The sequence below is a fragment of the Podarcis gaigeae genome, assembly GCF_964106915.1.
Source record: "Podarcis gaigeae genome assembly, chromosome: 5".
NCBI lineage: Eukaryota > Metazoa > Chordata > Lepidosauria > Squamata > Lacertidae > Podarcis > Podarcis gaigeae.
In genome coordinates, this window is record NC_139681.1 from 24553650 (window position 1) to 24567902 (window position 14253).

Genomic DNA, 14253 nt, shown 5'->3' on the forward strand with positions numbered 1-14253 from the left:
CTACATGAAACATCTTGCCTTAATAAGAGTAGAAGACGAACAAGTCAAAGCATCAGCTATTGTTGAGGCTCTGTCAGCTTGCAGTATCACTGGGATCAAACTCTGCATTTCACTCCAGCTGGCATGTTCAAGTTAATCGGCAATCATCTCCATTTAGTCCCCAAGGAAACTCTATTTCCATTCAATAGCTAGCATGCTCTGGAACTGCAAAGCTTTCGGCAGCTGCCTTGGTAATTAACAGAATACCTCAAAGCTTTTGCAGTACTTAACTCTTATGCATAAGGTCAGTTCTCTTTAAAGTACATGCCTGAACAGTCAATATAGTTCTTCAGTTTTTGAAGGATAGACAGAAGTAATTCAAAGCTGTCAGTTAACTGTGCGAGGGTTTTGTGCATGTGCAAGTATGCAAACAAAAAGATGGTTAAATAGGTCACCACCTTTTCTTCTAGTTTTAATCATTCAAGTAATGTCATATGACCCAGTAATTATCTGAATATGTCACTCTAGCTTTACTCCTTAAATTTCTAAGAAATTTCAAAATAATTCAAAATAATTTACTATTCTAACAAACCAGAAAACATCACCATTCTCTTTTTACTGAACCCTACTCCCTCTTCTGCAAAGGCCATTGAAACCATATACTACTTTCTTTGGATGACATTCTCAACCCAATCCATCATATTCTTGAACTTGGAAGTCTGTTCCCATTGTTCTATCTCTAATTATCGCTTCTGCACATGCTTCACTAAGTGCATTCACTTATTTACTGGTTAACATTACAAATAAATTATATTACAATAATGACAAAGAAACAAATAATAACAAAATATAAATTTATTTCATTTTCCAATATGAAAAACGCTTGTTACCTTATCACAGAACTCAGTAAGGGCTGTGAAGTCCCATTTCTTGGCATATGCAACATTATATCTGAGTATAGCTTCCTATGAAACAAAAAGTGATAAAAAGGTGATCAGTAGGACAACTTGAATTTTGAGAAATCAGCACCCTCTGCTGGTCCAAGTAGTTCTGGACAATTTTTCAGCAATCCTTTGAAAACATACCCTGTCACAAGAAGATAAAGGAGAAGCAAAATTTCAGCAAAATTTCAGCAAACACAGAGTTACAAGAATGGACCCATTGATCCATTCAGACCAATACCTCCCACCCTGGGACAGAATTTCCCAAATTTAATTCATTCCCAGCAAAGGCCAATCCAACCCTTATTCTGGTAAAATCTTACCAATAGTAAATTCAGAATTTATTTTTTTCAGTTACATACTTTTTACTGCTATTGATTTTAGTAATGGCACTTATTTTCAAAATCTTTGGTCAGTCTGATTTTCACAATTTGTGCTGATTTCATATCTCTTATTAATTCAGATTTTCTAATTATACACATAATCATACAGAAAGGCTCTTAAACAGGTTCATTACCACAGTGCATGCAGAATAGTGTAATCAAGACGTGGCGGTATTTCCTTTCCAGAAATTCTCTCCATCTCACCCCCAATAACTTTTTAAATTCCATTAAGTTCAAAATGCAGTCTGGGGATTTCGCATGAGAGCTTTTTAAACAGGGAATGCTGCCAGCCTGCATAAGCTAGTCTCCCCCACCTCTAATCCACATTTAGCCTTTGATAAGATTTTGTGCCAAATCTCCAACCAGCTTTTTATGTTATTTGTTTTCTTTTGTTTGTAACTCTGCTATTTCATGCAAAGAGCTCCAACCAGGTGCCCTGTGACTTGGGAACCAATTCTCCTTGGGCTTCAGCCAAGGTGGGAACTGTATGTATTAAAACCTCAATGGTCATCACAACCCAGATTCTGCTCGGACATAAAAATAATGTCATACCAGAGACTCAGACCTATGTCACTGTCTATTACACTGCTCCCCAATTTTCTTAACTCCCACTATCTCTGCAACATGTCCCTAAGGGTCACTCTTTTGACCCTTTTGAATTAGAACATAAAGTGACCGTCTGCTACATTGTGATAGGAATTTTGAGGTCTTAGATATATGTTAAATGTTCATAAGTGTACCAACCAAGCAAAACCATTTTGATTCCCAAACTGAGCAAATGTTTTCTATGCAAGATCAAAGTGGGAAACCTCCCCATTGTCTCTTTCCTCACAAATCCTTTTAAGATTTAAGACTTAAGATATGAATAGGGTGTGAGCCTGTGACCTGGCCCAGGAACTAAGTATTTATCATTACAAAAGACTGGCCAGGCTCCCCAGGGTATCCAATCAAGTAACCTGCCAGACAGGAGATAAGACAGGAGAAAAACAACAATCAAATTTCTGTTTTAGACCGCCTTTTCTGTTATGTAGGTGGAGATGTATCTGGGGGGTGGCCTTAGGTTACACCCCTTCTGTGATGTATGTATGATGTATGGAGGGGTGGTCTTGAGCAGGGAATTTAAAATGTCTATTTAAGGCCTTGCGCGCCATTGTTCTGGGTTCCTCCTCCCTCCTGTGTGTGGTGAGGGAGGACCCTGTTGCAACAAATCAATAAAGATCAGGCTTACTAGCTGCTTTGCTTCTCAGTATTCTCTGGTTGGCCTCTGTTATTTTCTCCTACCAATAGGGAACCTACGTAAGGACTCTATATGGGCTCTTGGATACCCCATAAGGGAAAAAGGGCAGATTTTTGTTTACAACAACATAGAGTTTCCTCAGGCAAGATGGAAAAAAAATGCTGACAAAGTATACTATGCAATGCAATAGCATACAGACTGTCCAATAAAACAGTCTATTTGTACTAATTCTCAAAGTGCAGCACAGCAATATTTCACTGTGCTATCTTTCATGCAGTAGGATCTTGCAAAATTGATGGATGTTCATTTAACTGTGAAGCATGTAGTCATTCATTTGAGTTCCACTTCATCAACATCTTGAACCACCTACCCCTTTTCTAGCAACTGTATCAAGATGGGGTCAAACAGTTATTTCTATAGATGACAGGATAGGAATACAATCATAAATGGAAGGATGCCAGACCGCCTTACAGAGATGTTAGCACAGGTGTGATCATGCTGCCACCTTGCTGAAGCTAAACATGTATGGGTCTTGGCTGTGCCTGCATGGCAGACCACCCTGTTCTGAGAATCTTGGAAGCTCAAATTAAGAATACTTAAAGAAAAAAACTATTTTTTCCATGAGGATTATCAGCTTTAAATTCCACCATAATGGATTACACATTCCAGCATGGTGAATGGCCTACAGCAAGGACTTAACAAGAACCACACATTGCCGTAAAAAACAAAGAGAAAACATGCTCTAATTATAAGCACATACTCTACACACCCAGTTTGACCAGTTTGGCTTTCTGAACATGTTCTTAAAAAAGAATCTACCCAAGCTTATGTACACCTTCCAGTTAAAGGTAAAGGTACCTCTGACTGTTAGGTCTAGTTGTGGACGACTCTGGGGTTGCACGCTCATCTCGCTCTAGAGGCCGAGGGAGCCGACGTTTGTCCGCAGACCGCTTCCGGGTCATGTGGCTAGCATGAGTAAGCAGATTCTGGAGAACCAGAGCAGCGCACGGAAATGCCATTTACGTTCCCGCCGGAGCAGTACCTATTTACAGCGGTGCCTCTGGATGTGAATGAGATCCGTTCGCATCCTGAAGCGAACACAACCCGCCTCTGCGAATGCGCGGGTTGTGATTTGCCGTGTCTGCACATACGCGTGACATAATTTTGAACGTCTGCGCATGTGCAAGCGGTGAAACCCGGAAGTAATGCGCTCTGTTACTTCCGGGTCGCCGCAGAGCACAACCCGAAAATGCTCAACCCGAAGCTACTTTAACCTGAGGCATGACTGTATCTATTTGCACTTGACGTGCTTTCGAACTGCTAACACCTTCCAGTTACTTTGTACTAACTCAATAATTTCCTGGTTCAAAAGGCAGCTGGCCAATTGCTGCTAATACATAGTGTTTTATGTGAAACAACAAGTTATTTGCAAGTATTAGATTTTTCAGTTTCTAAATGGCCTAATATTTTTAGGAGGTAAGAAACCTCTGCACAAAGTGACTATTTTCCACAGATCAGCATAAACATTTCGCTGCTCTCTCTATATGTCACTGGTTTCCAGTTAACTGGTGGGTCACATCCTGACCTAAGGTGGGTTGTACTGTGATGTCATACCACTTTTATTATTATGCTTTTAAGACAAAGAGAGGCCAGTATCCCTTTACTTTTCATAGTTGTATAGAGGATGGAATTTCAACTATAGCATTTCTCTGCCAAAATTTCTTCTTCTATACAACACTGGAGATAAAAGGTTTTTGTCCTTTGCATCTGGAAAAAGAAGAAAAAAAGATGGACATGTATAATAAAATATTCAACATGTCTCCCCTGTTGCAGATAAAAGACCTAGGTATGAAAAGGAGACTGATAATTAATATAGATATTGAAAATGAGATCAAGCGATATTTCATTCAGTTAAAAGACAAATGAAGCATGACAACAGTTGTGGGCTTGTTTTGGCTTAGATTGCTGTGACACAGGAACAGTATTCTAGCTAAAAAGGACCAAAGGGAAGCTGAATCTTACTCACAGTTCTAAAAGGGCTTTTTTCCACTGGAACTCACCAGAACCCAGTTCCAGCACCTCTCAGATGGGCACCATTGCCATTATAAGAGAACTCACAGTACCGTTATAAGAACTCACGGTGAGTTCTGGCACCTCTTTTTTTTTCTCTTAGAAAAAAAGCACTGGATCCAATGCTTTTGCAGGTTCAGATAGTCAACTGGTTGAATTGCTCTACACGAATTAAAAGTGCTATTGACAGGATCTGTTTAAAACCACTGAACTTAAATTTAGTATTTAAAAGTATTTTTCATGGATACTGGTGCCAAGCATTTTATTCATTCTAATGTAAAAAGATATTATTTTTAAAAAATACTATATAATCAGACCACACAATTCTACTTGTTATGCATCTGATGCAACTGTAAATAGAAGCCCTAAAAGTTGATTGGTATGGGACACGGGTGGCACTGTGGGTTAAACCACAGAGCCTAGGACATGCCGATCAGAAGGTCGGCGGTTTGAATCCCCGTGACAGGGTGAGCTCCTGTTGCTCGGTCCGTGCTCCTGCCAACCTAGCAGTTCGAAAGCACGTCAAAGTGCAAGTAGATAAATAGGTACCGCTCTGGCGGGAAGGTAAACGGGGTTTCCGTGCGCTGCTCTGGTTCACCAGAAGCGGCTTAATTGTGCTGGCCACATGACCCGGAAGCTGTACGCCGGCTCCCTCGGCCAATAAAGCGAGATGAGCACCACAACCCCAGAGTCGGCCACAACTGGACCTAATGGTCAGGGGTAAAAGGTGATTGAGTTGAAACATGAGAAATATCATTGTACTTTCACCTGTTCTTAAACAACCTGTTTGGAGGAAACTAGCAGAGGAATGGGATGCAGGTGGCGCTGTGGGTAAAACCTCAGCGCCTAGGACTTGCCGATCGTCAGGTCAGCGGTTCGAATCCCCGCAGTGGGGTGCGCTCCCGTTGCTCGGTCCCAGCGCCTGCCAACCTAGCAGTTCGAAAGCACCCCCGGTTGCAAGTAGATAAATAGGGACCGCTTACTAGCGGGAAGGTAAACGGTGTTTCCATGTGCAGCTCTGGCTCGCCAGAGCAGCGATGTAACGCTGGCCACGTGACCCGGAAGTGTCTTCGGACAGCGCTGGCCCCCGGCCTCTTAAGTGAGATGGGCGCACAACCCTAGAGTCGGACAAGACTGGCCCATACGGGCAGGGGTACCTTTACCTTTACCTAGCAGAGGAATATTTGCTCAGTTTTAGAATTTCCCCAAAGAGTTCCAAAGTTTTGATTTTGTTAAGCCACCCAAATCATAGGCTGTGTGTACCTTGCCAGTTGCCAAGATAGGAGGAAATGGTAGCAAATCTGATGGTTTGGGTAATCAGCAGTTCAAACATGTCACCTCTCCAAATCATGAAGTCAACTGGATATCCTCAAGCTTTGGGGAGTGCAAAAATGTAACCATACTAAATCAGGTCATCCAGTCTCTAATATTGTTAAGTGGAAACTTCCAACATTTCCAATTTTCTTACTATGCCAATAGATAGAAATCTCTTTGATGAAACCATTATTTCAAACTGGCTTTCAAACCAGTTTGTCAGCTCAGATGATAAGGTAAGTTATGGTTAGGCAAAACTGAAGAGAAAGTTTCCAAATTCCTCTTAGTCACAGTGCCGGAGGAGGAAAGGGGACCTACCTGCATATGTTGGTTCACATCATGCTAAATTATGGTTTAGCATGACAACCAAATGCAGCCAATTATTTTTTTAGAAAGCATAGTGTTTTTCCGCCTTACCTTCAAATCACGGGAGCTGGTGAACTTCTTAAGCAGTGAAGTCTGGATTAATTCCCATCGACTCCCAGCAGTTCTTTCACCATTCTTAAGAAAGAAAATAATATTTAAGATTCAGCTTAGAAAATTATATTCAGGCTCACAACTAACATGAAAATAATAGTGAATTGGAATAGAATGATTGCCTACTTGGTAATTGTGTCACAATTATGGAGGAAAAGAGGAGAGATCTATTGGTTCAGCTTTAGAATTCACATAAACTGTCCATAAACTGAAATTTGATACGGTAGCCAACAATTATTTTCGTTAACTAGTGGGTATACTATAGATGCACTTCTTAGCACATGCAATGTGTCTTACCCTTTGGCCTGAGCAAATACAGCCTGCTGCTCACAGAGAATACAGGATGAAGACCTACAGGGCAAATGGAATACCTCACCTAAAAGCCTGACTCTCTCAAAGGCTTTTTCCAAAAATTAAGACTGCACTCATCTCTCTAGGAGCTGTACATAATTAAGACTCCCACTTTGCAAAATGTAGCCCTGGTTTTCCCCTCAACTCCAAGTCAGCAGCAATTCACAATTAATATTGTCTCACACAGAGCTTTCCAACTTTCCTGCCATAGGAAGATTCATAGAATCGTAGAGTTGGAAGGGATACCAAGGTTCATCTAGTCCAACCCTCTGCAATGCAGGAATATCTGCTAAAGCATCCATGACAGGTGGCCATCTAACCTCTGCTTAAAATCCTCCAAGGAAGAGTCCACAACCTCCTATGGGAAACTGTTCCATGGCTGAACAGCTCTTACTGTTCTTCATTCTTTACACCAGGGTAGGCACCCTTAAACCCAGGGGCCGGATGTGGCCCAATCACCTTCTCAATCCGGTATGTGGATGGTCTGGGAATCAGTGTGTTCCTCTGCTTTACATACATCCCCCAACACAAAGCTTTATTTATTTCAAGAAACAATACAATATGTTTTCATGGCTAAAAAGACAAGTAGTGAATACCATCCTTTTTCCCACAAAACAAAAAAATAAAGTCCACTCCAGGCTTTTCTGCTGAAGACCCTTTCCTATAGCAGCTACAGATAGCTTTTTCTTCAATCAACCTTGGAAGAACAATGCTGAAGGGATTGGTGGAAAATATCTAATTTCGTCCCTCCTCCAGAGGAAAAATTGAGGCCAGTTACAAGTGGACTCTGGTACCTGAAGAGGGGCTGAGGGACTGGCGTTCGATTCTGGTAAGGTGGGGGCAAAGAGGAGAGCTGCAGACATAGGTAAGCACAGAAGCAAGAACAAGGACTGAGGAAAATAAAATGCGGCAGCTAGTTCCCATTCAGTCAGTGAATCAGATGAGTATGGGGAGATGTGGCAGAATTAGTGATTCAGCAGCAGAGGTTGATCCAACATCATAGTTTAGCTACTAATAGGGAAAATGCCAGCATGTTTAAACAAACAAAAACAAAGGGGGGAATCAGGAAAGGAGACCACAGACTAATTATAGCGTTAAATTATTGGTCACCATGGTATCAATGTTTGCAAACTCTTGAAATGCTTGGCTTTCACACATTTTTTCTGAAAGCTGTACAAGAACACTCAAGTTGGCTCTAAAGTAAGGTAAAATGACTCTTCCAAAGGTCAGGTATATCAAACAACTCAGTGTTCAGCATTTTTTAGTCTTTGTGGACTCTAGAAAAATAAACTGTATATACAGCCGAATGACAACAAAGGTCTTCCATACAGCAAAATAGTATGATTATATGGTGTCTTTGTCTTTATGCTTAGTGAAGTCATTTAGCAACGGATTCAGGAAGGACAAAAAGGAAGTACTTCTTCACATGCCACATAACTAATCAAGGACTTCACTATCAACAAAACGTGGAGATTTCCAGTAGCTTAATCAAATTAATGGGGAACCGTCCACTATATACAGAAGCAAGTTTGCTGAATATCATACACTAGAGATAAAGGGGGAGAATCAATCTCATGTCCTGCTTTTCGGAGGAATCAAACTGGCCACTGACACAAAGAGAACACTAGATTGACTACATGACTCATAAAAGCAACTCATATGCTTTTTAAATCTTCCACTGCTCTGTCTGTAATGTTCTATGAACCTCTGCAAATCCTTTCTACGCTGTAAAATCAAATGCCATGAACCTTTGGGATGGGGAGCTATACTTTAAAAAATGAAAAGTAAGCATGGAATTACAAAAACCAATAATATCACCTCAAATTCTACCATAAGCCCAAGTAACTAATAAACAGCTTCTAATATTTAGATATAATTATCTGGCTCAAAGTTTGTTCATTTGTTGCCCTGCTGAAATAGAATAGCTTGGAACCATGGATTTTTGTAGCCCATGGAAATATATTGGCATGCACGTACTGTGTTAACTTTCTCAATGCAAGCCACAGTAGCGAGAAGTAAGGGTCGTTTATGGCAACTTTATCTTCACACATAATACAAACACTTTATCAGTGCTAAGCAATCATATTTAAAAGTAGCAGGCAGGAAAATGAGCTGTCATTCAGTCACACAATTATCTGGATTCATACACTAAATGTAGTGCAATACATCACATGCATTAGAATAGTCATCAAACTTGAACAAATCATCTAAAGCCACAATAATTTATGATTATGAATTTAGAGCATATCTAAGAAAACGTGGTGGAGTTTTCAGCCTGACAAAAGTTTTATCGCCCAGATTTTTAGCATGCCTCACCTCATCTTCTACAGGATATAAATTTTGTTCTGAACAAGGCATCTTAACATGCTTATTGTCCCACAAATCCTTATAATGTGTTGGGAAAGGTTTAGGCACTTCTCCTTCCTTCAAAAGATCTACCTGCAACAGAGAAAATATGTAAGGAGCACTGTATTAAATCTTACAAAAAGGAAGAAATTACCTGTGATCTTATCTGCAAGTACAATGCACATTAAAACTTAATATATACATATCCAAGAATACACAGGCAATAAATGTCCAGTCTATGCAATATGCAAGAATTTGCATTACACCAAAATAAACATATTCAATACTATGCAAAAGTACAGTGGTACCTTGGTTCTTGAAATTAATCCGCTCCGGGAGTCCATTCTACTCCCGAAACCGTTTGAAAACCAAGGCACAACTTCCAATTGGCTGCAGGAGCTTCCTGCGCTCAAGCAGAAGCTGCATTGGATGTTCAGCTTCTGAAAAATGTTTGCAAACCATAACACTTATTTCCGGGTTTGTGGCATTCGGGAGCCGATTTGTTCGACGACTAAGCCGTTAGAGAACCAAGGTACCACTGTAGGTAGTTCTAACTTAGGCTGCAATGCTATGCAGAGCTACTTAACAAACAGCTCTCCCTCTAGAAGAACAAAGAGGCAATTTTGAGCTAAGTTACAGGTGGAAACGTGTTTAAGTGCCTGCCCTCCACACTTCTGTGATCTCACTCATCCCTTCCTGAAGGTGGCAACAGGGCATGAACATTTACACCTGTGTGCAACAGGTAGTTAGCCCCTAAATGCTGCTCTTCTGAATTCTAGGGTCTACTATTCTCAAGGCATGGCAATCTAAAGACCTCCCCAACCTGCTGAATCAATACTTAATCCAGACTTTATGAAGAGAACAGTAACTGTCTAGCTTTAATTTACAAAGGAAGCTTTGTTGGTAAAGCAACTTGGATTTTCATACTCTGATTGTCACTGTATGATTGGCAGATGGCCTCAAATGCGGCAGACGAGTCCCACACATTGGCATTCTTCTCATCTCTTCAATTGGTGTCCCAAACCACTTTTTATTAGTTGGAAGTGGAGGAGGAGTATATTTAGCAATCTTCCTTCCTGGTCGAGGCGGCTTTAATTCACATTGTTCATTCCTGCCATTAAAATGAAAAATTAAATTATCATCTTAAGCATGCCTTTTTTGCTGAACAGAGACTCTCGGTGTCAAACATATGGTTTTTTCCCTCTAGATGTCTTACTAACATTGAAAACCAGTAATACAGTATGTCTGCATCATGTAAACTAGCCTGATGCTTTTTATCTAACAGAAATAATTTCATTCTCTCCAAAATATAAACAGAGGAACTATTATTACACAGTGGGGGCAAAATATAATATTCTCAGAGGCCCTTATGCTCACCCCCTCCATAAAAATCCTTGTATTTTGGAGGGAGAAGCAAAATTTGCACTGCCACACACACAGGCTGAGCATATGAACATGCATATCATCCAGTAATGCATCATTTGGTAATACATTTCTTCTTGTCACATGACATGCAGCTCACAATTGCATGAGTGAACCACCTTTCTTGAAAAGTACTGTGTTTGAGGTGATATCAAGTAATAGGAAACAGCTATGATGTTCAATGATGTTTATGATGTTTAATCTATGATGACTATTTCACATATCCAAGTCATCACTTGAAGTCTTTTTAAAGAAAATTAGTGTTGAGTGGTGGGTAAGGGGATTTGCTGTACACTCAAAATGCTCACCTGCTGTCCTAAAACAATGGACACATGATAAACTCAAGTGAGAATATTCAGTTAATCTTGGGAGATGTTTGCAGGATACACAAAATTTATTCATTTATGAAAATAATTTATATACAGCTCTTCAGCAGATAGCTCCCAAAGCAGCTAACAATTTCACACACACACAACCCATAATGGAACAAATTAGCTCAGTTGGTTAAAGCATGGTGCTGATAACGCCACGTTTGTGTGTACAATCCCCATATTGACAGGCTGCATATTCTTGCATTGCAGCGAGTTTGACTAGATAATTCTCAAGGTCCCTTCCAACTCTATGATAATTAACAATAATAGAATACCAACAGTCAAGCAATAAAAACCAGCAAAAGGGCGAAACATTCCATTCATGTGGAAATAGACAATCCTTTAGATTGACACAAGCAATTTAGAGCTTTAAACATAAGCACCAACACTTTCATATGCATCAAAATGAAACTGTTTAGGACCTGTTGAGATACTATGATCCCTGTAATCCAGTGGCGGGAAAACTCCAGATCACAGCTCTAATTAGGCATGGCAGGAGCCCTAGTTTGGCTTGCAGAGCCATTTTCTTCAAGTCAATCCAACCTGTCCTACACCTGACATCCTATAAGACAGATGCAAGGCAGGAAAGGATACGACTCCCTGCTATAAGTGGGATTTGCAGGCACCACCAACCAGCAGATTGGTGATGCATGCAAAAACCCTGTACCTTTGCCTATATGGTTTGATTTCAAACTGTACAAGCAAAGGAAAACATTCCAGCTGATAACATTGCTTCTGGTGATTGTCAGGTGGGTGGCCCCTTGCACTTGTCAAAATGACCCAAGGTAGGTAGAAGTCTGGATGATCCAATTTACCACCTCTGCTACAGCTGGTTCCATTTAGGCTCACAACTGTATTTTAAACAAACTGAAGTTTCTGATCAATCTTCAAAGGCATCGCACAAAGAAGGCCTTAAGGTAGTCTAACCTGGATGTTACCAGAGCAGTTATATCTGTCCAGTAGGAGTTGTGGTTGCTGCACAAGCCTTAGCTTATGCAATAGCTCATGTTAAAGTAACACTGAATTAGACATGTTTTTATGTCTGTTTTCATAGATGTAAAGTTTCACTATATAGACAAGAATGAAATTCTAACTGCAGTGCTACTTGAGTGCAATAGTATGGAAAGAAGAAGAGGAGACAGATTACCTTTTCTCCTCTGTCCTGGGAACCCTCATGAAATGGGAAGTAATTTTAGAGTCCTTCCTCCCACAATGTTTGGCACCTTTGCATTCTGATGACACCGCTAGTGATATCCCAGGTGATTCAGTGGGCGTTTCACCCTGTTTGACTTGATTATCCATCCCTTCCAAGTGGAGATTAAATCGAGCACCTTCACCTCTCCGGGACTGTGACTTTCTTGAATCCAGGTCAGCATCTGCCTTTCGAAACCGTGAGGATTTGTTTGGTGCTTTTGGCACATCAATGTCTTCTCGGTCCTCAAGAAGTGGGCTGGTTTCTTCATCAGCCTCTGAGCCCTGACAGCTGTTTTTGGAATTATCTACATCCATTGGTGAGTCAGGTTCACTCTCTTTCTCAAAAGAAGGAGATTCCCCCCAGCATCCTTGATCTCTTTTCTGAGTGGCATACAAATCAGGTGAGCAAGCATCACAGCCTGCATCTGAAAGTGGGCTCTCAGGCACTACATCCACCTCCTCTGACTCAACAGCTATGCAAGTTACATGCTCAGAGTTGTAGTTCTTAAACGGCTGCAAATTTTGCAAAGTTGCTTGCCTTTCCGGATCATAGTCTTTAGATGGCTGTTTTATATTTGCTACCTTCACAGGGCTGCCTGATGAAAGTTTCCTATGAGTACAGTTTTCCTGATTTTCATTGCAACCCCGGTGGGCCTGACTGCCACTTTTATGTGTTTGATTAGCATTAGCATTTTTCAACTGGTCTCCAGTTTGGATTCCTTTCAAAGACTCTGCTTCTGAAAGCTGCTCGGCTTCCCAATTATGCAGGGCGGCAGTCTGAGGCAAGGCCACATGCCTGGTATTCATTTCCACAGGTAATCTGGAACAGCCCTGCTGAAGAACATCCTCAGCATTTTTCACTTCGTGTTCAAAAACATTGTCTTGTTTTACAAATGTCATTTTGGGCTCTGCTTCTGTGCTGCAAGTTTTGTTTTGTGAGCTGCAAAAAGAATAACAACACAAATACAAATAAAATGTTGACCCACAACCAAAGGTAAAACTGATGTTTATCTTCCCACAAGTTAACACTATAGTAATGCTTCACTACTTTAATAAAGTTTTTGCAATTCTTTGAGTCCAAGGCCATTCTCTTCAGTAGTGGCCACACCACCTTCTTTAAGGTATCAGGCATTTCCCGAGCGCAGGGCCCACCGGCTCAACACACCCAGTTAAATTTCAGCAGCCATCAGAGGCAGGGCTCAAAAGAGCAAGTTCATGCATTGGTAACCTCAAGACTTGATAATGCAATGCATTCAATGTGGGGCTACCCTTGCGCCTGGTCCAGAAAGCTGCAGCTGGAGCAAAATGCTGCGGCTAATAATAATAATAATTTATTATTTATATCCTGCCCACCTGGCTGGGTTTCCCCAGCCACTTTGGGTGGCTCCCAGCAGAATTAAAGACAATAATAATAAAAAAAGCAATTAAACATCAGAAATTAAAAGCTTCCCTAAACAGGGCTGTCTTCAGATGTCTTCTAAAAGACAGATAGTTGTTTATTTCCTTGACATCTGATGGGAGGGCATTCCACAGGGCAGGTGCCTCTACCTAGAAAACCCTCTGCGTGGTTCCCTGTAACCTCACTTCTTGCAGTGAGGGAACCACCAGAAGGCCCTCGGAGCTGGACCTCACTGTCTGGGCTGAACGATGGGGGTGGAGACGCAGTAAGTGTAGAATGAACAGAAGCACCACGCATATTTTGATTATGAGTCCTTTTCTCTCCTTTTGTTACATTCTGGATAAATAAATTACCCCTGTGTTCTGTTTTTACCTTTTTGACTCCACTGTTTTGGGTCCTTTATTCTCCATCCAAGAGGTAATCCTCCTTTGTTTGTAAACTAGAGGGGGGAAAGAAGAACCACAGTACAATATATTGCAACAACCAGCTTCCTATTTTAAAACCAAAAGAGATACAATATTATATTTTATAATTGTCTTGGCATTTGAATTTTTTGCAAACTGCAAACTTGTTTCATGGTGCTTTAGCTATCTCTGGTAAGTCAGTGAGGCATGTTCAAAAGGCATTTTATTTAATAAAAATGTGTACTAGAAATGGCATTTCTTGGGTTCATCTCTTCTCCAATTCTGTTCATGCTTTACTCCATGAAGGTAAAGCAAATTCAGAACTATTAACTCAGATGCTATTTTCAGGTTATTACTAAACAGAA

At 40.7% G+C, this 14253-nt stretch overlaps 1 protein-coding gene across 1 annotated transcript in view; it reads right to left on the reverse strand.

The window, feature by feature from the left end:
* Nucleotides 1-14253, reverse strand: part of PARG (poly(ADP-ribose) glycohydrolase) — a 68867-nt gene that overhangs the window by 52421 nt on the left and 2193 nt on the right. Inside the window, exons 2-7 of the mRNA XM_083740308.1 lie at nt 13857-13923; nt 12039-13025; nt 10026-10209; nt 9069-9191; nt 6342-6425; nt 870-944 (exon numbers count right to left, since the gene is read on the reverse strand). Coding sequence (XP_083596434.1) covers nt 870-944; nt 6342-6425; nt 9069-9191; nt 10026-10209; nt 12039-13025; nt 13857-13923 — 1520 coding nt within the window. The remainder of the gene's footprint in view (nt 1-869; nt 945-6341; nt 6426-9068; nt 9192-10025; nt 10210-12038; nt 13026-13856; nt 13924-14253) is intronic.